Source organism: Sus scrofa, chromosome X (assembly GCF_000003025.6).
Source record: "Sus scrofa isolate TJ Tabasco breed Duroc chromosome X, Sscrofa11.1, whole genome shotgun sequence".
Taxonomy (NCBI): Eukaryota; Metazoa; Chordata; class Mammalia; order Artiodactyla; family Suidae; genus Sus; species Sus scrofa.
Window position 1 is genome coordinate 31734734 of NC_010461.5, and position 24451 is coordinate 31759184.

The window sequence follows — 24451 nt, forward strand, 5'->3', positions numbered from 1 at the left end:
TTTTCGTTTGTGTGTTTTGTTTGTTGGTTGGGTTTTTTTGTTTGTTTGTTTGTTTGCCTTTTTTAGAGCCACACCCACTGCATATGAAAGTTCCAAGGCTAGGGGTCATATCAGAACTATAGTTGTGGCCACAGCCATAGCAACATGGGATCCAAACTGCATCTGTGACCTACACCAGAGCTCACAGGAACACCAGATTCCTGACCCACTGAGCGAGACGAGGGATTGAACCCACATCCTCATGGGTACTCGTCAGATTCATTTCAGCTGCACCACAATGAGAACTCCCTCTGAGATATTCTTTATTTCTCCTATTTTAAATGATCGTCTTCCTGGGTAGAGTATTTTAGGTTGCAGATTTTTCCTTTTTAGGACTTTGAATATATCGCCTCTCCCTTCTGGTCTGCAGTGTTTCTGAAATCAGTTAGTTGCCTTATGGGGGTTCCCTTGTAATCACCTCTTTGTTTTTCTCTTGCCACCTTTAGAATCCTACCCTTATCTTTAATTTTTGACATTTTTTAAGTCATATATCTTGGTATAGGTCTGTTTGGGTTCATCTTGTTTAGGACCCTCTATGCTTCCTCTATCGATATCTGTTTCCTTCTTTAGATTTGGGAAATTTTCAGGCATAATTTCTTCAAATACAGTTTCAATCCCCTTTTTTCTTTCTTCCCATTCTGGGATCCATATTATGTGTAGATTGGCAAGCTTTATACTATCCAATAGATCTGTTATATTGCTTCCATTTTTTTTTTAATTTGCCTTCTGTCTGCTGTCTGGATTGGAAGATTTCCATTACTCTATCTTCCAAGTCACTTATTCCTTCATCTGCATTATTCATTCTGCTATTCTTTGCCTTTAGCTCAGTGTCTGTCTTGGCAATGAATTTTCTAAATTTTCTTGGCTCCTCCTTTATAGTTTCTAGTTCCTTTTTTGAAGTAATCTGTGTTACTATTGATAGCCTTTCTTAATTGCTTCAGTAATTTCATTATATCCTTTTTGAACTTGGTGTCTGTTAGACTGCAGAAGTCTGGTTCATTGTTTGTTCCTTCCAGGAATTCTTCTGTTCTTCTAACTGGGAGTGGTTCCTCAGCTTCTTCATTTTATTTATATTTTTTTCTTACTCTGTGAGTTTAGGGAAAACAAGTATCTAATGTAGTCTTGAAGGACTATTTATATGTGGGGACATCCCTAGGTAGCTTGTGTGGGTTTATTCTTTTTTAGACATGAGGGCTGCTTTTGGTTTGGATGCCTACTATCTCTTTCTTCAATGTGTGTAGGCCATTATTCCCTTCATAGGGGGTGTGTAGTTTTATGGCTCATGCTGCTTCAGGTAGGTGGGGCAATTACCAGTGTCTGCAGGTAGCACTTGGTTACCAGGCCCTTGGTGGTGGCAGTAAACATGCAGAGGTGTATGTAGTGAGCTGCGCCTGGTTGCAGGGCCCCTGGCAGTGGCAATGACCCCCAAAGAGGTTGAGGGAGCACCTAGTCATGGGGTCTTGGCAGCTGCAACAGTGGGGCATGTATGTTCCCAAGGAGGTGGGGGCAATTGGCTGTACTCAGGCTCAGGGCCCTCTACAACAAGGTCAGTACTTAAAATTCCTGGTGAGGGTAGCAAGCATTGGCAGGCCACACCTACCTCTGGAGTCTGAGATGGCTATGGAGCCTTGTACCCATCCCCATAGCCTATGCAAGAGGTTCCCTGCCACCTAAGAGCCGACATGCGCAGAGAAAGAAGTTCCTATGGTGGTCTTGCTTCTTCCACCCTCTGCACTTCTCAACAATGGTGCCTTGCTTCTCCGGTAGGCCCAGGCCTCCTATCTAACTCCCTCTACTATGAACACCACTATCTAGCCCTCTTAGGATATTTCCACACACCAAACTCCAGTCATCTCCCTGGGACTGACCTCCAAAGCCTGACTGAGCCTCAGCACCCAGTCCCTGCCCTAGTGTCTCAGGCTTTGGTGTGCTGGGAAGTGGTGCCAATCATCTGTGCAGTTCTCTGCTTTGCCTTCCTCATACTGGCTGCTGCACTTTTTCTGAGGCTTTGAGTTTCCCGTTCCATCCTGGCTTATCTTCCCATCAGTTAGGTGGCCTCCCAGGGTGCAGATTCCTTTCTTCTTTCACAGTTCCCTCTCAGAAGTGCTGGTCCAGTCCTGATTCCTTTTTCTTCCTTCCCTCTTCTCTCTCTCTCTTTTTCCTTTTGTCCTACCCAGTTACATGGAGGTTTTCTTGCCCTTTTTGAATGTCTGAGGTCTCCTGCCAGCTTCAGTAGATGTTCTGTGAGAATCATTCTACATGTAGATTTTTTTTTATGTTTTTGTTGGAAAACTGAGCTCTATGTCCCTCTCCTCTGTCATCCTGATTCTGCATCTGGTTGTACTTTTTAAAAAAATTTTTTTGGTGACACCTGCAGCATATGAAATTTCCCAGACCAAGAACTGAATCTGAGCCACAGCTGCAACCAACACTGTAGCTGTGCCAATGCCAGATCCTTTAAAAACTCACCATGCTAGGCCTGGGATCAAACATGCCCCTTTGCAGTGACCCAAGCCACTTAAGTCTGATTCTTAACCCACTGTGCCACAGTGGGAATTCCTGGTTGTACTTTCTGATGTTTCAGTTACTTGCAGTCAACTATGGTCTGAAAATATGAAATGGAATATTTAAGAAACACATAATCACACAATTTGGACTGCATACAATTCTGAGCACTGTATTTAAATCTCATTCTGTCCTGCTCCATTCCTTCTGGGACATGATTTCCTTTGCCTAGCATATCCCTCCTGATAGTCACTTAATACTGTCTCAGTTATCACATCAACTATTGAAGTTTCACAGTGCTTATGACCAGGTAATCCTTATTTTACTTAATAATGGCCCAAAGTGTGAGAGTAATGATGTTAGCATTTTGGGTATTCTCTTATTGTGCCTAGCTTATGAATTCAACTTTATCATAGGCATGAATGGAAAGACACATTGTATATATATTTTGATACTCTCTGTGGTTTCATTCATCCACTGTGGTTTTGGAAGGTAATGCACATAGAGAAGGGAGGACTTCTGAACCCCCACAAATGACAACTGGGAGGGAGTGGAGGGGTTCATCCTTGACATAAATTATAGGAAATTTGAATTACATCCAGTTGGGAAGACATTCCTACACCCAAATTAAAGAACATAAAATCTGAGGGGAAATTTTTGTAATGTTTTACTTGCTGAAAATCATTTTTGTCTGATTTGATGTACCATTCCCTATAGCACTTTATATTTTCTGAGAAAGCCTAGATTTATAAAACACACATACACACACACACCCACACACACAGTTGGGTGGTGGTGGGAGTATTTGTAATCAGGATGGTCACAGCAGTAACTCTCATTCATCAAAGCACATGACATTCCCTGCTCTGTGCCATGTGTTTTGTATACTTCACATATATGAAAGTCTTACAAGATAGAACTGATAAAATCAAAATCACATGTGAAGATCCTCAGGCTCAAAGAGCTTGTGATTGTCCCTGATTTCATATGTCTAGTCTGTGACAGAGCTGTCACTAGGCCTCTTCTCTGAATTCATCTGGAACCACTCAGTTCCACTCTTGCCAGCTTGAATCAGACCTGCTATCTCTTACCTCTCTTCTTGCTACTCCTGAATGCCTCTCAGGATATGGAAAGAAGGATATAGCAACCAGGAACTTAAATCAGGTTTAAAGAATAAAGGTTGTAACAAGAAACACAGTTTGGGGATTGTCTGTGGGCTTCACTTACCTAGGGTCTTCTACCCCAGCCCCAGGGCTATATGAGACCTGACTGCCTAGAGGCTGGCATTTGTATCAGCTTCTGCTCTCCCTGCAACAAACACAGTGCCCTTCCCCTGGGTCTCTTCCACTGAGCCTTCTTGTCCATGCTGGCACCTGACCTGCTGGCCAGTTCTTCAGTCCTCCTCTGAAAGCTACACCTGCTCCCAGTGGAAAAAACAGGACAAAATTCACCTGCCTGCCCCTGACTTGGAGCATGCCAACTCCCTGTACCCCTCCCTCACCTGTACTCTTATGCTAGCAGCATCCTCTTCTACATAAAAGATAACTTGACATTGAAATTTAGACCTGGCCACCCACTGGGCATTTTTGCCTCATTCTCAAAATGTCTTCCCAAGCAGTTGGTGAATATACTTATTTGTGAAAGAGTCTACAATTTTGAGGGAAGTAACACTGAAGTTGGATAGGGTGGTGGTGGGAACCACCTTGATGTTTTCAAGATAATTTTAACCAGCTTCTTTAAAACTGGCCACTGAACACATATACTACCTATGTGGTTAATAACAAAATTTCCCTCATTATTAAGGAGTGGAGGACAGATCAACAACCATAAAAATCCCTGCGTATCAAATAACTACTGAGGATCATTTCCTAAAACCCCTTGAGTGTTTACTGAAGGAAAAAAAAAACTTATTGACAGGCATACTGTCTTTAGCAAATATATAAGTAATTTATCATCCTTCCATGCATCTTGTCTACTTGACCCAGGACAAAATCCTGGTTTTTCCTTTACTTAGTGTACCTGAACAAGTCTTTAGGCATATTCAGTTGTGAAGCTGGCATAAATTCACAGATTTTGGCCAGGTACCAAAAAAAGGAAGAAAATTTTCATCTCGTTAAGATTTTAGAAGTTACCCATAGGCCAGTGCAGAAAGGTCCTGCTCAGTGGAGAAGGCAGAATCTTCCTGTTGATATTTTATCGGATCCTTTTGAAAATTTGATGTGATTCCATACTAGGATCTCAAAAAGAGAATTGCAAAGAAATTTCTCTCCTGAGAAACCTCACCAGAAAATAATGAGAGTAGATGTAATAAAAATTGTGCTAGTCACAGTGTGTTGAGCACCTACTATGTTACAAATAATGGGCGAGATTCCAAATGCTCATCCTCATCTTTCCTCCCAGGCTCGTGGGGAGGCTATATGACCAAGTACACTTGTAGTTAGAAAGATGATGTGACTAGTCCTTGCCATTGATCTGTGAGCAGAAGCAATATTTGTCTTTTACAGGCCAAAGCTTTTGCTATCCAGTTTACCACCTTCCATGGTTTTTTTTTTTTTTTTCTTGCATTCATCAGTAAACATGGAAATAATGGGTTCATGGGGTGGACCTACAAGAGGCAAGTAGCCTAGACCCCCATGTCACCTGATAGCACAGAATGTTTGCCAATCCATGGCAAAAAAAGTGAAGAAATAAACTTGCATTGTATCAAGCTGTTCATACTTCAGGTTTTATCTGTTACATCATTTTGCCATCATGTTTTCTGACTAAATCACAGCTACTCTTTCTGGTGTTAGGCTTATTCATATATCTTAACTATTACGGTATCTCTGCATATTTTGTTGTTGCAAGGAATTCTAGCAATACTGAGAAATCACAATTGTCCTCTTTTACAAATCAAAAATCCTGCCTGTTCCTCAAAGGTGAACACAATTAATAACTGATATATATTATTTTAAAGCTGATTCTAGATTTTGTTTTCCCATACATAAATGGGGTATAAAAATATGTTGTGAAGCAAATACACAAATTACTTTAGTAAGTTAAAAATACACCAGTGGAGGAGTTCCAGTCGTGGTGCAGTGGAATCGAATCCGACTAGGAACCATGAGGTTGTGGGTTCTATCCCTGACCTCGCTCAGTGGGTTAAGGATCTGGTGTTGCCATGAGCTGTGGTGTAGGTCACAGACGTGGCTTGGATCTGGCCAACAGCCAACAGCCGTAGCTCCAATCAGACCCCTAGCCTGGGAAGTTCCATATGCCACAAGTGTGGCCCTCAAAAGAAAAAAAAAAATACACCAGTGGAACTTAAGTCATTCAATAACAGGAACATCAAGAAATGCCTGCTTGAAAAAACTTGAGTTTTCAATAATTTCTCTGTTCAGTAAAAATAACTCTATTCTAATATGTATAACACTGTTAACTGATATTTAATTTCAGTATTGAGAACTCAATAAACAAATATAATAGAAAGGAAATATATGTAGTAATATTCTTCATATTCATGGATTCACTAACCTTTTTATTTTATTAATATTCCAATCAAATGTATGTTTTTATGTCAGACATTATAGTTTTCATCTCTTCTGGTTGATTTTGGGTCTTTTTATGTCTTCTATTTCTCTAGCCAATGTAATCTTTCTTTTTGTTTTATGAGCAAATGAAATACAGCTATAGTAACTGTTTGTTTGTTTTGTTTTTTGTCCTTATCTACTCATTCTATCATCTGTATGGCTTCCAGGTCAATTTTTGATTAAGTTTCTCCTAATATTGGCTTTATATTCTTCATGCCTGGTAATATTTGATTGAATGCTAGAGATCATGAAATTGTAGTCTTACCTCATTTACACTTTTATATAAGAAATACAATTTTTTGAAATTTTTCAATTGAAATATAGTTGATATAATATTAGTTTCAGATGAACTACATAATGTTTCAACCTTTACATGCATTACAAAATAATCACCATGGTAAAATAAGTAAGCATCTGTCCCACAAAAAGTTATTATAATAGTGTTAACCATATTTCTTATGCTTTATGTTACATCACCATGTCTACTTATTGTATAATTGGGAGTTTGTATCTCTTAATCTTCTTTACTTATTTTGCCTAACTCTCACCCCCTCCACTTTGGCAACCATCCTTTTGTTCTCTGTATCTGTCAATCTGTTTTTGTTTTGTTTTTTAGAGTCCAAATATATGTGAGATCCTGTGATATTTACTTTCCTCTGTCTCACTGTTTCACTTAGCATAATACCCTTTAGATCCATCCATGTTGTCTCAAATGGCAAGATTTCATTTTTTAATGGCTAATATTTCATTGTGTACATATATATATACCACATCATTTTAACCATTTATCAATTGATGGGTCCTTAGCTTGCTCCCATACGTTGGCTATTGCAAATAATGCTGCAGTAAACATTGGGGTGATGTATCTTTTAGAATTATTGTTTTTCTTTTCTTCAGGTAAATAACCATAAGTGAAATAGTTAGAACATATGGTCGTTCTATTTTCAATTTTTTGAGGAACCCCCATAATGTTTTCTGTGGTAGCTGTTCCAATTTACAATTCCAACAACAGGTTATGAACCTTTCCTTTTTTCCACATCCTCAGCAACACTTATAATTTGCTGTCTTTTTGATGATAGCCATTCTGACAGGTGGGAGGTGGTTTCTCTTTGTGGTTTTGAGTTGCATTTCCCTTATAAATTGGGATATTGAGCATCTGTGCATGTGCCTGTTAGCCATTTGTATATCTTTTTTGGAAAAAATGTCTATTTAGGTCTTCTTTTAATTGGATTGTTTGGTTTTCGAATGTTGAGTTGTATGAATTCTTTGTATATTTTGGATGCTAAATCCTTATCAGATATATCAATTGCAAATATCTTCTACCATTTAGTAGGCTGCCTTTTCATTTTGTTGATGGTTTCCTTTGCTGTGCAAGACCTTTTCCAGTTTGACATAGTCCGATGGGTTGTTGTTATTTGTTTTTGTTTCCCTTGCCTGAGGGAGACAGATCCTAAAAAGTATTGTTAAGACTGATGTCAAAGAGTATCCTACTTTTCTTTCTAGGAGTTTTATGGCTTCAGGTCTTACATTTAAATCTTTGATCCTGGAGTTCCCATCGTGGCACAGTGGTTAACGAATCCGACTAGGAACCATGAGGTTGCGGGTTCCGTCCCTGCCCTTGCTCGGTGGGTTAACGATCCAGCGTTGCCGTGAGCTGCGGTATAGGTTGCAGACGCGGCTCGGATCCCGCGTTGCTGTGGCTCTGGTGTAGGCAGGCGGCTACAGCTCCGATTCGACCCCTAGCCTGGGAACCTCCATATGCCGTGGGAGCGGCCCAAGAAATAGCAAAAAGACAAAAAATAAATAAATAAATAAATGAATCTTTGATCCATTTTTCTATTACTTTTGTATATGGTGTGAAAAAGTGATCCAGTCTCATCTTTTGCATGTAGCTGTCAAGTTTTCCCAACACCATTTATTAAAAATGGTGTCTTTTCTCCATAATACACTCTTGCTTCCTTTGTCATAGGTTAATTGAACATATAAGTTTGAGTTTATTTCAAGGCTGTTTTGTTCCATTGATCTATGGGTCTGTTTTTGTGCAGTAGCACAGTGTTTAGATTACTGTAGCATTATGGTATAGTTTGAAATAGGGCAGCATGTTACCTCCAGCATTATTCTTTTTCAAGTTGGCTATGAAAAAAAAATGGAGTTCCTATCGTGGCTTAGTGGTTAGCAAACCCCACTAGCATCCATGAGGACGCAGGTTCAATCCCTGGCCTTGCTCAGTGGGTTAAGGATCCGACGTTGCCTTGAGCTGTGGTGTAGTTTGCAGATGTGGCTTGGATCCCGCGTTGCTGTGGCCGTGGCATAGGCCGGTGGCTACAGCTCCAATTGGACCACTAGCCTGGGAACCTCCAAAAAAAAAAAAAAAAAGAAGATGGCTTAGGTTATTCAGTGAAATACATATTTACTTTAAATTTCAATACATCAATATACTCAAGCTCTGTTCTATAATGCCATCAAATTTTACTTAGAAACAAAATAATCTTTTGTTTTGTTTTGTTTTTTTGCTTTAAATCTTTATTCCTTGGGACCAGAGCAGCATGAACTGTGGCTTACTTCACCTTACTACCGAGACAAAACATTCCTGAGTACTCTCACTGAGGCCCCATGAATGATATGATTTATCCCTCTGACAGGAATTACCCCCAGCCCTGTGTGGGCCCCACAGTTCTTTGTCCGTGCAGCTTTCTCCTCTCCCAACCAGAGCTCTGACTTGGGTGAATTCTGACTAGTCCACCCCAGACTCTCAGCTTCATACCATCAAATCACAGAGACCCCAGGTTTCACCTGGGCTCCAGACATCAAGCTGGGAAAATTACAGGCTCACATCCTTTATTTTTCATCTCTCAGTGATCATTGTCTTTTATGGACTGTTGTCCAATATATTGATCCAATATCCTCATATATTTCATCTTTTTTTTTAGTTATTTCTGACAATTTGATAAATCCAATCACGGTTATGCCAGTTTTTTTAAGTCACTGCACCCGTGGCATATAAAAATTCCTGGGCCAGGGTCTGAGTCCAAGCCGCAGCTGTGACCTATGCCATAGCCATGGCAACACCAGATCCTCAACCCACCACACTGGGCCAGAGATCCAACCCATGCATCTGCAGCAACCCAAGCTGCTACAGTCAGATTCTTAACCCATTGAGATGCAATGAGAACTCCTTTTTTTTTTTTTTTCAGTTACTTCATCTTCACCATAAGTATAAATTGTATAAGCCATAAGTGAAATCTAAATAATTATAACATGCTACTGTCTGAAAAGAACAAACAAACATTTCAAATATATTCAAATAAAATTAGGATTGAGGAGTTCCCATCGTGGCTCAGTGGTTAACGAATCCGACTAGGAACCATGAGGTTGAGGGTTCGGTCCCTGGCCTTGCTGAGTGGGTTAAGGATCTGGCGTTGCCGTGAGCTGTGGTGTAGGCTGCAGACATGGCTCGGATCCCACGTGGCTCTGGTGTTGGCAGGCAGCTACAGCTCCGATTAGACCCCTAGCCTGGGAACCTCCATATGCCGCGGGAGCGGCCCAAGAAATGGCAAAAAGACAAAAAAACAAAACAAAACAAACAAACAAAAAAAAAACTAGGATTGAAAGACTAAAACAAACCCACAAACACCATATCCGTACATAATTTTTTCCTACTGAAAATTTTATATGAAAGAAATTATAAGGTTTACCTTTAAAATTGACTCTTTTTTTCCCACTCATCATTATAACCTTGAAATTGACACATGGTAACATGTTAACTTTCTTCTTTTTTATTGTGATATAGTTTCATCATATGGGTCACAGTCTTATCCATGCCCAATAAAAGGGCATTTGGTTTGCTTCCACTTTTTGGCTGTTATAAATACAGCTTCTATAAACATTAAGATGAGGATTTTTGTGTGAGCATTAATTTTCATTTCTCCATGAAAACATGCTCTAGGTGCCTTTTCAAACATAAATGTAAGTTAACATTATTAGAAACTTTTGGATGGTTTCCAGAGAACTTGTGCTATTTCCCATTCCCACAATCAATGTATGAGAGATCCAGTTGCTCCACATCCTCACCAAGACAGGATATTTTTAGTATTTTTGGACCATTCTCATAGACATGCACGTTATCTCACAGTGGTTTAAATTTGTGTTTCCTTAAAGCATAATAATGTTTAACAGGTTTGCAAGTTTTCATCTGCTTATCTGGTATCCGCATGTCCTCTTTGGTAAAGCATGTGTTTAGGCCTTATGCCAACTTTCTAATTGGACACTGTTTATTACTGTTGGATTTAAAGAGTTCTTTTTTATTTAGGGAACAAGTCCTTTTTCAGATATATTATTTGCAAATATTTTCTCCCAGTCTGTATATTGTAATTTCCTTTTCTTATCTGCGTTGTTCACAGAGCAAAAAATATTTCAATGTTCATTAAGTCTAACATAGACCTAATTGTTTGATTTGATGGATTAAAGTCAAGTATAAATACTTTTCACAGTGGAGAGGAGGGGCCTGCCTTGAAGTTGCAGTAAGACTGCAGTCTACAGTACAAGACAGATGATGAAATAGTTTGGAGGGAACATATTTTTTTCTTTTTATAGCCACACCTACAGCATATGGAAGTTCTCCAGCTAGGAGCTGAATCAGAACTGCAGCTGAGGACTATGCCATTGCCACAGCAACACCAATTGAGCTGCATCTGAGATCCTTACCCCACTGAACTTGGTGCAATGTTGGATCCTTAACCCACTGAGTGAGGCCAAGGATCGAAATTGCATCCTCACAGAGGCAACCTTGGGTCCTTAACCCACTAAGCTGCAAGGAGAATTCCTGAAGGGAACATTTTTAAGTTCCTCTTTAGATATTCCAAATGTGTCTTTGTACAATGGATTTCTCTTGTTTCGCTACAAGAGTCAGAGGTGGTGAGTTCCCATGATGGTTCAGTGGTAATGAACCCAACTAGGATCCATGAGGATCCAGGTTCAATCCCTCGCCTTGCTCAGTGAATTAAGGATCCGGCATTGCCATGAGCTGTGGTGTAGGTTGCAGACACAGCTCAGATCTTGCGTTGCTGTGGCTGTGGTGTGGGCTGGCAATTGTAGCTCTGATTTGACCCCTAGCCTGGGAACTTCCATATGCTGGGGATACAGCCCTAAAAAGCAAAAAAAGTCAGAGGTAGCACTTTGAACCACAGCTGCCATCAAGTATCAGTAGCATCATATCAGGAAAGTATAAAATTTGAGTTGCTTAAGGCAGTATGACTCCAGAGGCCGTAATAACCTCCTGAAGTCTCTTTGTGAGAACTGACCTTTGATTATTATTATAATTATTATTATTATGGTTATACCTGCAGCATTTGGAAATTCACAGGCCAGGGATTGAATCTAAGCCACAGCTGCAACCTATGCCACAGTTGCAGCAATGCCAGATCCTTAACCTGCTGCACTGGCCTGGGGATCAAACCTGCACTTCTGCAGTGAACCAAGCCACTGCAGTTGGATTCTTAACCCACAGGGGGAACTCCTATTATTATTATTTTAATAAAATATAAAGAATGGACTAGAATATAAAGACTAGAAATAGGACAGAGAATATCAGAAAGAATCGTATATAGTAACACTAGGTATTTTTACATACGTGTGTGTGTATACAGGTGTGTTTATATATTTATACATTCTTATTATGAATAATATTAATTTTAAAAGTTACTATGCTAGACAATGCAGTATTAGATAATATCAAAATTTTATGGGCTCACAAAATTCTGTGTATCTGACTTTTCCATGTAGTAAATACATCTTCAAGAAAGAAGGTCTTTAAGATAGTAATTCTCCAGGATAAAAGCAGGAATAGGTCATCTTGTTTTTTTTTTTCTGACAGCCCACCCTTGGTCTTAGAGCCCCTGCCTTGTGCTACAGCTTTTCCACTGTGCTTGGGACCCTAACTCGTTCTGTATGAGGGTTAGGCAAAAATCTCAGAGCATCCGGGGGAGGAAATATTATTCACAGAACTTATAATCAATGGGCCGGAATTCCAAGTATAGACAGAGATCACCGTGAGAGATATCTAAAAGGACCACATGCTCCAGAACTTGTGTAGTGAGGAGCAATGATATGCCCTTGCTGTCAGTCTGGAGAGGCTGTAGGCTGCTGTGTCTATATATGTCTGAGGTGAGATGTAGGATCTAGCAGGTTTTGATGCTACTTTGCATCTGGAGAAGAGTCCTACTCCTCCTTCTCTCTTCTTGTCAAGGGTATTCCCCAGACTTGCTTATGTTAGGGACACCTACAATTCCCCAGAGATCTTGGAGAATCCCATCCACCATCACTACTGCTGCAGCTACATCATGAAAAACAAACAAGTAAGGTGCCAACAGAGCCAGAAAGGGAAAACAAGCATTTCAAAAGCTTTCCTGACAATGAGTGCCTCTATGGAAAGAAACCCTATAATTAAGTGGGTTTCTTTTGAATGTCATTTCAATAGCTGAAGTATAAAACGAAAGAGCCCATGATAGAGGCACCCATACTGATAAATGTCAACAAAAAGAACGAGGCCTACTGCCCTGAAATCAGGAGAGTTTCTGAGTAGATGGAGCTGGTTTTGTCATTGACTTGAAGGAGGCTGACTCCACCAAGAACTTTCATACCCTTGTCAGCAAACTGGACCTCACTGTTGATGGGAAAGGGAGTAATAACAACGACATGCCCAAGGCTGACCACTCAGCTATCCTATTTATAATCATCAGGAAGGGTTACTGAACCACTGAGGAGGAAATCTGGGAAGTGAGAAGGTGATGAGGCTCTATGCTGAGAGGAATCACCTTATCCACCCATAACCCATGAAGCTCATCAAAAGAGAGATGATGGAAGAAAATATTGATGATGTACTGATAGATTCTCAGCAGTGATCCTGCACGCTGTGCATACATACGGAGTCCAACAGCTTATGCTGAAACCAATGCAATGAAAGTCTTGGAATTTCACCAGAGCCTATGTTACAGTCTCCACTGCTCTCCTTTCCTGGTATGAAGAGGTTCTAAGATGAAGAAGAGAAATTTCAAGCCAGAATTGCAGCCATGAGCCGTTCTACTGCCATAGCTAGGGTACATTACAGGGCCAAGTTTGACAGCTTCTCCTGAGGCAGACTTTTCACTTGGTGTTTAAATGCTAAAGTCAGTGTTCTAAGTAGTTGAGGTCCAATGTAGGGCTGTGTTCCTTCTTTATACGGTAACTTGAATTTTCCCCTCCCTTCCTCCCACCTCCTTTCCTCCCCTCTTTCCTTCCTTTCTTCCTTCTCTATTTACATCTTTTTCCTCCCCTTCTATATTTTCCTTTTCTTACTTCCTCATTTTCTTCTTTCCTTTCCTCCCTTTCTCCCACTCTTACCCTTTTATTCCTTCTTTTCTTTTGCCAGCTGTCCCTCCCTCCCTTTTTTTCTTTCTTCCTCCTTTTTTAGTTATCTTTCAGATACTATCCCTTTCAATAGAGGGTTTAAATAGCTTGTATGTATGTTTATGAATAATTTTGGTTACATTTTTACTGCTTTGTCTCAAGTAAGAGTAGGAGTTTTGCAACTCTATAAAACAATGTTTGCAATTTAGAACTTTGTAACTCGGTATTCAATTCATGTTTCCTTGGAAATATGAAAGAATTCATAGTACAATTGCCTCAAAAATGTTAGCAATAGGAGTTCCCGTCGTGGCACAGTGGTTAATGAATCCGACTAAGAACCATGAGGTTGCGGGTTCAATCCCTGGCCTTGCTCAGTGGGTTAACGATCCGGCGTTGCCGTGAGCTGTGGTATAGGTTGCAGACGCGGCTCGGATCCCGCGTTGCTGTGGCTCTGGCGTAGGCCGGTGGCTACAGCTCCGATTCAACCCCTAGCCTGGGAACTCCATATGCCACGAGAGTGGCCCAAGAAATGGCAAAAAGACAAAAAAAAAATGTTAGCAATAAATTGAAAGATGATTAGGGTTCCCGTTGTGTGGCTCAGTGGGTTAAGAACCTGACATTGTCTATGTGAGGTGTAGGTTCGATCCCTGGCCTCATTCAGTGGGTTAAGGGTCTGGCATTGCCACAGGCTGTGGCATAGGTCCAAGATGAAGCTCAGATCTGGTGTTGCCATGGCTGTGGTGTAGGTTGGCAGCTGAAGCTCCCATTTGACCCCTAATCTGGGACCTTCCATATGCCATAGGTGTGGTCGTAAAAAGGAAAAAATTAAAAGATCATTTCTTGTGTTTCCAAATACTTTTTACTGTGTCCTTTTGTAAAATAAAAGACATCTACTTATATTTGCTTGGCTAGTAAAAAATTTAGGAGAAATTAAATCGTAATCAATTAGATGCTTGGCTCATTGGCTTATTTGTTTCCAAAACATTGAGCATCTGCTCTTTTGAAGATACTGTGCTTTTACTTGGGATGCTCAGATTTTTGTGTCTAGAAGTTGGACGTAAGTGAGGTAGTATGATAAATAGAGAGGCAGTTAAAAAGGAGTGAGGAGATATGAATCCAAGTGATAATGGTCACTTACTAATGTTCTAAGACATGGCCTATTGTGGATTCAGTAAGCTGCATGTCCTTCCGAGAGAGTGAATTTTAAGTTTAACTTTGGAGTGCACAATTCAAAGGTGATGGAGTATTCAGTAGAGAACAAATCCTTCAGATGGTGTCTCACAGTTGAGAGACTAAAGCTTGGACTGCAAAATGGGTTTTAGCATTTACTCTTGTATCCTGTGTAAACTAGAGAGGAAATTTAAACTGATAGACATAAGGTAGAAGTTTGGGGCTTTTTTTCTGAATGCATTTGGTCACAGTTTGCAAAATAATTGTTCCGCATACTCACTTGTAAACATGTGCTCCCTTCCATAATATAACAAGGATAACTCCAAGGTGGTACTGGGAACCCAGAAAATAGCCTTTGGAAAATTCTTTGAAGGCATTATAATCTAATCAGTGAATTCACACCATTTGCTCAACAGAGTTTCACAACGCTATGGGTCAGGAGCTGTTTTATATTTTCCACTTCTCTTATTATTGAAGAGGAATGACCGTAGGTGCTGTCTTAATCCTGTTCCATCATTACATGCCGGGTGTGTTGGGGCCTGGTAGTCTGTTTCTTTTATTTGACAGGTCTACAAAGAGGAAAGAATTGTGCCCCTGTTGCTGTACTAGCTGCATACTTTCTAAGAGCCTCATCTGCATATGAACCTTAAGGATGATGGGATTTAAATTTGAATTCTTGTTATGGTAGACTCAGGATTTGGGGTATCTTATTGTGGTTTTGAGTTGCATTTCCCTGAAAAATAGGGATAACAGAGCATCTTTGTATTTGCCTGTTAACCATCTGCATTTCTTCTTTGGAAAAATGTCTGTTCAAGTCTCCTGATGTGTGTGTGTGTGTGTGTCTGCGTGTGTGCGCGCGCGCTTTTTAGGGCCACACCTGCAACAAATGGAAGTTCCCAGGCTATGGGTCAAATGTCAGCTGCACCTGCAACAAATGGAAGTTCCCAGGCTATGGGTCAAATTTCAGCTGCAGCTGCAGGCCTATGCCACAGCCACAGAAATGCTAGATCTCAGCCACATCTGTGACCTACACCACAGCTCACAGCAATGCCAGATCCTTAACCCATTGAATGAGCCCAGGAATCAAACCCACATTCTCATGGATACTAGTCAGATTTGTTACTGCTGAGCCATCCTCTTTGACATCAAATGTAATGTAATCATGGATATGGCTGATCATTTTTTTACATTTTATTGGAGGCCAATTTCCCCATATAATCATGGAAAAACTAGTCAGGGTGTAAACTTCTCACAAACATTTGGAACTACTACACATTTAATAAGCAAGTTCCCCATGACAGGAAAACCAGACAGGTGAGGAGATTTAAGAAAAGAATATTTGAGTCAAGCCAACTGCGCTGTTCCAAACTGGACTGGAATAAAAAAGCTATAGTGATAAGAACAGCAATATAAAAGAGAAGTATGAAAAATTCAAATAGACAATATTCAGCATCTGCATGAGATTTATGCATGTACAATGTCCAACAACCTCAGAAAGTGAGGGGCTTTCAAAAATCATTCATTTTGGTTTCTTCCTAAGGAAAATAATTATAATGTATATAATTATATATAATAATTATAATTATTAGAAGGGAATGTAAATAAGAGTCTAAGTCTGACTAGAGAAAAGAAGGAATAGATGACTGGGATTTTTCTCTGACAGCCCATTCCCTATTCTGGTCCCTGCCTGTCTTGTGCTCCCAATTCCATTTTCCATTAAGGCTGTAACATAACCCCTTCCAAACTCTACAAGCGTTGCAGTAAATAAAAGCATCACGGTTTCCTTAGGATGCTACAATTCCCAGGAAGCCTTAACTAATGAAAAAGAAGCCAAAAATACAACTCCATGAATGAGGACTAGGAATAAAGTTGGGTAACACAGAGGTGAGACAGGGCCATGCCATATAGGGGCCCAATTTAAGCCCTAAAAGGCCCAAGCTGGTTATTCTTCAGAGTTCTCAGTGACAGGAGGACCCTGGCACGAGGGTAAAGACCTCAGCTTAACAGAGAGAGGCATCCAGGGCCTGGCAGAGGACAACATGAGCACTGCGAGCAGGACCTGCAGCCATCTCTGCTCTGAAACAGAGCACAGTGCGTAGCACCGGCCCCTGCTGGTGGCCCCAGGGCATCTGTGACGTCACCAGTTGTCACGCCCCCTAACATGCACTTTCAGAACGCAAGTCTGTGAGGGCTTTGATCTGAGACGCGGAATCAGTTTGGCAGTGGGAAGAGCCCCAGGTGCCACCAGTTGTCAGGTGAGATAGTAGATGTGGACTCAGGAGACCATGTGCCTGAGAAAGGAGGGCGCCCACCTGATCAGAGCCCCACCCCATCTCCAAGAGGCGCTGGCAGTTTCAAGCTGACCTACCACACGCTTCCTCTTTGGAGACTGATTGAGGTGATGGCTTCTGTGTACAGGGCGGAGAGACCTCAAACTGCTGGTCCTCAAGCAAAGGCTCCTGAGTGAGTCTTGAGGGGAAACCCCCAAATCCCCAGAAAAGTAGCCACTCACAGGGACTCGGCCAGACGGTCATCCCCGAGAGGCTCTGGGCAGAGGCAGCTAGAAGACCTCTGGGGGCACAGCGGCCAGGAGACCAGAAGACCTGTGAGGCCCTGTAGCACTGTTGTCAGGAAAAGTCCTTTGGAGGCAGCTTTTATCAGAACCGCTATGGTTGAGCTTACCTGCTAAGGTCACTCACATACACCTTTATTTCCCTTAGGTGGTTATTTCCCATTGCCCAGCCTCCTGTCCACACTTCTGGCAACTGCCACCCACCAGAGTCAACATGTCTCAGCATCAGAAGGGTCTGGGATGCCCACAGGATCAATGCCTTCAGACCTTCACTAAGTCCCAGGATCTGGAGGTTGCACAGGTCTCCGAGGCTCTGGAGGAGACCCATCTCTCCTCCCATTCTGTAATGCCTGGCAGTTTGAAGGAGGATCCTGATGTTGGTAAACCCAGTACGTCTGAGGGTCCCTGGGGTTTCTGCTCATCTGCTGTTGCCAGCACAGCAACCTCATCCACCGAATTGGATGAGGGCTCCATGAGCCAAGAAGAGGATAGTCCAGGCACCTCACAAGCTGCACCAGACACCGAGAATGTGTCCATTGATGCTGTAGATAGTAAAGTGGCTATGTTGGTGAATTTCCTACTGCTCAAGTATCAGATGAAAGAGCCAATAACCGAGGAAGAGATGTTGAAGATTGTCGACAGTTGCCAAGCCCACTTCCCTGAGATCCTCGTGAGAGCCTCTGAGCGCATGGAGATCATCTTTGGCCTTGATCTGCAGAAAGTGGATCCCGCCAACCACCGCTATGACCTCCTCATCAAATTGGGCCTCACCTATGATGGGATGCTGCATGGTGAAGTGGGCGTGCCCAAGACTGGCTTCCTCCTGCTTATCCTGGGTGTGATCTTCATGAAGGGCAACCGTGCCACTGAAGATGAAGTCTGGGAAGTTTTGAGTGTGATTGGGGTATATTCTGGAAGGAAGCACTTTATGTTTGGGGAGCCCAGGAAGCTCATCACTGAAGATTTTGTGAAAGAAAAATACCTGGAGTACCGGCAGGTGGCCAACACTGATCCTGCCCAGTTTGAGTTCCTGTGGGGCCCCAGAGCCCATGCTGAAACCACCAAGATGAAGCTCCTGGAGTTTCTGGCCAAGGTTCATGGGATTGACCCAAGTTCTTTCCCATCTCAGTATGAGGAGGCTTTGCAAGATGAAGAAGAGAGAGCCCAAGCAAGTTCAGCCAGAGGACTCTCCTTCCATGGCTACCCCAAGTTCTAATATCAAGGCCAGTAGCTTCTCTCACACCTAGGGGAGTCAGGGGTAGTTTCTTCATGCATTGTTGGAAAGTAAATTTAGTGTTTATAGAGTTTAAATCTGAGGTGAGGCTGAAAGTAAGACTATATGTAAGCCTATATGTTCCTATCTTGTATGGACATCTTAAAATTTTAATCTGTTATTTCTTCATATATGTAATTATTTGAAAATTGTTTCTTAAACATACCTTAGCAACAGCACCTTCAAGTTTAGGGATGATACTGGTCACACATGTAATGCTATAATGAGGTTTACTAATAAGAGCTTTATTGTTTCATAAAATAGACTGTGAAACCATCCATCTTATTTTGTCTCCCAGAACAAGAGGACGTGGCATTGCTATAGACAATTTCTTGCAAATGTGAAAGAAGATGATTTTAAGATAGTTGAGATGACTAGAGAAAAACAGCAATTAAAATCTTAAAGATATTGAAATCTTGGCTTCCTTATCTCTTTTAGCTCTTGTTCTCTAAAATTAAATGATATGTACATGGATTTGTTTGGCCTTTTCAAAAACTTAAAAGAAATTAAAAAAAATTATACCTTAAGCTGAATGAGTCATTTATTGAACAGGAGTTCAATGGGAGCTTATTGAACCCCAGCTCTTTGGAAAGCACAGTGCTAATACTGGGAAATTTTAGGATTAACAACTCAGGATCAGCCCCTAGTGTTTTAACATAGAGAAGCAGTTATCTTTTAAGGACAATAGTAAAATGAAAGAGTGAGTAAGTGGACAGTCCTATAGACTGTCAAAGTGTTGGTGCAGTTAAGCATTTCAATTTGGATCTTTAGGAAACTTCAAGTCCTTCAATGGGAGTTAATTCCCCCTTTTTTTTTTTTTTTTTTTTTGGTCTTTTTAGGGCCTCACCCACAGCACATGGAGGTTCCCAGGCTAGGGGTCCAATCGGAGCTACAGCTGCTGGCCTATACCACAGCCACAGCAACGCCAGCCATATCCTTAACCCACTGAGCAAGGCCAAGGATTGAACCTGCAACCTCATGGTTCCTAGTTGGATTCATTTCTACTGCGCCATGATGGGAACGCCAGTGGGAATTAATTTCACATTAAACTGGATGGTGGGCCAGATGAGGCCGAGGGCCTTGTGAGCAGAGTGTAGACCCTCAGATAATATGTGTCAAAGTTGAAACCCAAATGTGTAGAGTGGCAAACTCCTGTTAGCTGTTACTTGTCGGTCACAAATAAACAACAGAAATTCTCACCTGGAACAGAAGTGGAACGTGACCTGCACTAATATTCCAGCAGAGTTGAATACATGCACAAACTATATATTTTATATATATATCGCTGAAGAGTTTCTGAGAAATAGATGATAATCCGTTGAGATTTGTCACCCAGAAGCCACAAGGCTGGCACTCTGCCATGGCCTAGGAGAGCCACACTCACTTCATTCATAGGAAAGTTCAATTAAGCTATCTTCAGTATAATTTGGCAAACCATGTGCAAGGGCTAATTTTTTGGTAGGGGGTGAAATGAATGAAAAAGTGAGGAGAGTGTTGGATGGATGAAGAGGTGGGAGGGAGGTGAGGGGTTGGTCATTGACACAAATTTTAGGAAATTTGAATTATATCCAGCTGACATTCATGCATCCATTAAAGAACATAAACTCAGGGTAAAGTTTTACAAAGCTTAATTTCTATGGAACATTTTTCTTTGATATGGTATATTATGTCCTATAGCATTTTATATTTTCAGAGAAAATGTACATTATACACATAGGCAAACAAGTGAGGGGGTAGAATTTGGGATTGAAGTAATCATAGCAGTAATTCATGCACTAAAGCTCTAAGAAATGGCACTGTTCCATGTGCTTTATATACTATGTGCACATTCCAAGAGCCCTAGAAGACAGGACTTAACAAACCAAAATCACATGTGAAGATCCTCAGGCTCAAAGAGCTTGTGATTGTCCCTGATTTCACATGTCTAGTCTGTGACAGAGCTGTCACTAGGCCTCTTCTCTGAATTCATCTGGAACCACTCAGTTCCACTCTTGCCAGCTTGAATCAGACCTGCTATCTCTTACCTCTCTTCTTGCTACTCCTGAATGCCTCTCAGGATATGGAAAGAAGGATATAGCAACCAGGAACTTAAATCAGGTTTAAAGAATAAAGGTTGTAGCAAGAAACACAGTTTGGGGATTGTCTGTGGGCTTCACTTACCTAGGGTCTTCTACCCCAGCCCCAGGGCTATATGAGACCTGACTGCCTAGAGGCTGGCATTTGTACCAGCTTCTGCTCTCCCTGCAACAAACACAGTGCCCTTCCCCTGGGTCTCTTCCACTGAGCCTTCTTGTCCATGCTGGCACCTGACCTGCTGGCCAGTTCTTCAGTCCTCCTCCTCTGAAAGCTACACCTGCTCCCAGTGGAAAAAACAGGACAAAATTCACCTGCCTGCCCCTGACTTGGAGCATGCCAACTCCCTGTACCCCTCCCTCACCTGTACCCATGTGCTGGCAACATCCTCTTCCCCATAAAAGGTAACTTGACATTGAAATTTAGACCTGGCCACCCACTGGGCATCTCCTCCATGTTCTCAAAATATTTTCCGAAGAGCTGATGAAAATCTGCTAACTTGAGGGATACAACCCTGAAGTTGCAGAGGAGGTTTTGAAATCCCCTTGATATTTGCAAATATAATTTTAATTAGGGCAATTTTTTGAGGCTGGCCACTGCACGCACACACACACACACAGACACACACCTATGAGCTTACCTATACGGATAATAAAAGCTTCCCTCATAAATAAGAGTTGAAAACAGATTACTGGGGGACAGGGCAGCCTGCCCCAAAATGTATCTCAATGACATATCATTTTGAATTCAAATTACTTTAGAAACAACCATAGCTTGAAGGACATTTCCCCTCCTCTCTGACTTTCTGAATGTAGGAAATAAATCTCTCACGTGAAAGGTGACACTCCTTGCATCTGGAGCTAAGAGGGCATCCTCATTGCCAGTGACGGGGAAAACAGGCTGAGAGGCCTGTATAAACAAACCTTGTTACCTGTTTAATTTACAACCGAAAGCCTCAACTCTGTTAAGTTTCTTCAATAATTAAGCATCCAAAGCCTAAGATTCTTTGTCCTGACAATTCCTCAAACATATTGTTTCTGTGTCTGTAAAGCATACAAAGTATAAAAGGTGCCTGGCCACTTCTTAAGTCCCATTTCTATGAGACCTCCGTGCACATGAATTAAGCCTGCTTCTTTTCCTCCTCTTAATCCGTTTTGTGTCAGCTGTAGTATTAGTCTAGCCACAAGAACTCAAGAGGTACAGAGGGGGAAATTTCCCTTCTGGAAGAGATCAAAGACCATGGAAATCATTGCAAAGCGAGCATCTATTGAGGATTAACTTCCTTAAAGCCCTGGAGTCCTTCCAGAAGGTGAAAAATTGTTTACTGACAGACGCAGTGCTTTTGGTTAGCAGAGGTGACAATAATTCATTGTCCTTTTACTGCCTCTTGTCTAACCATCTGATCCAAAAGAAAATCCTGGTTTTTCTTTGTACCTAATGATACCAGTTCAAGTATTTGGGTGTGTTCAGTCATCCAGAAGGTGGCAAAAAATTGACCAGACAGAAACAGGAAGAAAAAAATTCTCGTACTATTAAGATTTTAGAAGTTATAGGTTAGGTCAGTGAAGAAAGGTACTATTGAGTGGAGAAGGCAAAATCTTTCTGGTATTTTACAGAATCCCTTTTGAAAATTTGACTGGAGCCTGTGTTTAGGAACAACTGTCATATACCCGTAGCAAGACCTCCAAAAAGTTGGAGAAACACAAGGAAATTAGGACCCTTCAGACACTTTACCAGGAAATAAAGAGGGCGGCTGTCATAAAATGTACTAGTTGTAGTCTATTGAGAACCTACTATGTAACAGTTTCTAGGGGAGAGAAAATGCTCATTCACATCTTGTCTTCCTCTCCTCTGGGGCTCATGGGGAGACTATATGACCAAGTGCATTTGCAGGTAGAAAGATCATGTGACTAGTCCTTGTGATTGATCTGTGAGCAGAAGCAGTATTTGTCATTTCCAGGCCAAAGCATTTGCTATGTGGTTTACTACCTTCTGTGTTTGTTTTTCTTTTCCTGCATTCATCAGTAAACATGGAAATAATGGGTTTATAGGGTGGACATATAAGAAGCAAACAGCCTGGACCCCTGTGTCACATGTTAGCACAGAATGTTGGCCAATCCACAAGTAGATGTAAAATTTTATTGTGTTATGACATTCATATTTAAGGTTTTGTCTTTTATGTCAATTAGCAGTTACTTTTTCTGGCTAAGACACAGCTACCCTTTCTGGTGTTAGGCTTATTTAAATATTTTAATCACTGAGGTAACTGTGTATATATTCATTTTGCAAGAAATTTTAACAGTATTGAGAATCTCAATTACCTCCCTTTAAAACTCAAATATTCTTTGCTTTCTTCAATAGTGAATACAAGAAACATGTGGTATATAGAAATGTAAAGTTGATTCTAGTTTTTTCTTTTCCATAACAGGTGTACCATAAAAATACATTGCGATATTTTTCACATGCATGGTTCACTAAACTTTTTTATTCTTTCATTATTCCTAGCCAGTGTTCATTTTTATCTCAGACATTGTATTTTTCATCTCTTCAGTTTCATTGTGGGCCTTTTTAGATCTTCTGTCTCTAACCAGTTAATTCAATCTACCTGTTTCTTGGAATATACTTATAATAACTTTTTCGATGTCCTTATCTACTCTTTATATCATCTGTATCATTTCCAGGTCAATTTTTATTAATTAGACTTCTCCTAGTTATTGGTTATATAGTCCTGTTTCTTTGCATGCCTGATAATATTATATTGGATATCAGACATTGTGAAGTTATGATTTTACCTTGTTGACACTTGTGCAGAACAAAAACATACCTTTTAATTTCAGTGCAACAATATTCTTAATCTCTCTTCTGTAATTCTATTAAGTTACTTGGAAACAAAATAATCGTTTCTTTTCTTGTTTTAAATCTTTACTAGTTGGGATCAGAGCAGCACACAGCATGGCTTCCTTCACCTCACTACTGAGATAAATCTCTCCTGAGTACTCTCACTGAGGCCCCATGAATGATATGGTTTATCACTTTAACAGGAAATACCCTCAGCCCTGTGTGGGCTCCACAGTTCTTTCTCTGGGCAGCTCTCCCCTCTTCACTACTCTCTCTTAGGAACTCTTAACTGCTCGATCTGCCCCAGACCCTCAGCTTCATCTCATCAATACAGAGAGTCTCCGTGCTCTGCTTGGGTCCAGGCAGTAAGCTGGGGAAACTATAAGTTCATACCCTTTCTTTCCTCTCTCAGTGGTAATCACTATCTTTTATGGTCTAAAGTCCAATATATAGAATATTATTATCATAATTTATCTGTTTTTTTAAAATTGTTTCAGGTAAAAGGATAAGTCTGGTCCAAAAACATCTTCACTAGAATCGGAAGTTTCATGAGTCCTAAGTAAAGTTGAGATTATTAGAGCATTATTTCTTGAAATTGATTCCAGTTGTAACATGAACTTTTGTCTCTTCTTATTGTGATGTAGTATTCTATGGTGTGGATCACAATGTTTTATTCCTCATTGAAAGATATTTAGTTTGCTTCAAATTTTTGGCTATTACAAATAAAGCTTCTACAAATATTTGGATGCAATTTTGTGTGTGCATGAGAGTAAGTTTTCGTTTCCGTATTGAAATACATCACGGGGGCCTGTTCAACATAAGTGCGAGTTAACTTTTTTTTTGGGGGGGGGTCTTTTGGTCTGTTTGTCTTTTCTAGGGCTGCACCCACGGCATATGGAGGTTCCAGGCTAGGGGTCTATCGGAGCTGTAGCCCCCGACCACAACTACAGCAACGCGAGATCTGAGCCGCATCTGCAACCTACACCACAGCTCGCAGCAACACTGGATCCTTAACCCACTGAGCGAGGC

At 41.0% G+C, this 24451-nt stretch overlaps 1 protein-coding gene across 1 annotated transcript; it reads left to right on the forward strand.

Annotated features, from left to right (window-relative positions):
• Window positions 17393–19022, forward strand: LOC100623432 (melanoma-associated antigen B16-like). Its single transcript, XM_021080285.1, has one exon. It carries the CDS (start codon window positions 17453–17455, stop codon window positions 18452–18454), a length of 1002 nt encoding a protein of 333 aa, XP_020935944.1. The 5' UTR covers window positions 17393–17452; the 3' UTR covers window positions 18455–19022.

Coding starts and splice junctions, on each gene's coding strand:
- LOC100623432 (XM_021080285.1), top strand. CDS start 17,453: ATGTCTCAGCATCAGAAGGGTCTGGGATGCCCACAGGATCAATGCCTT.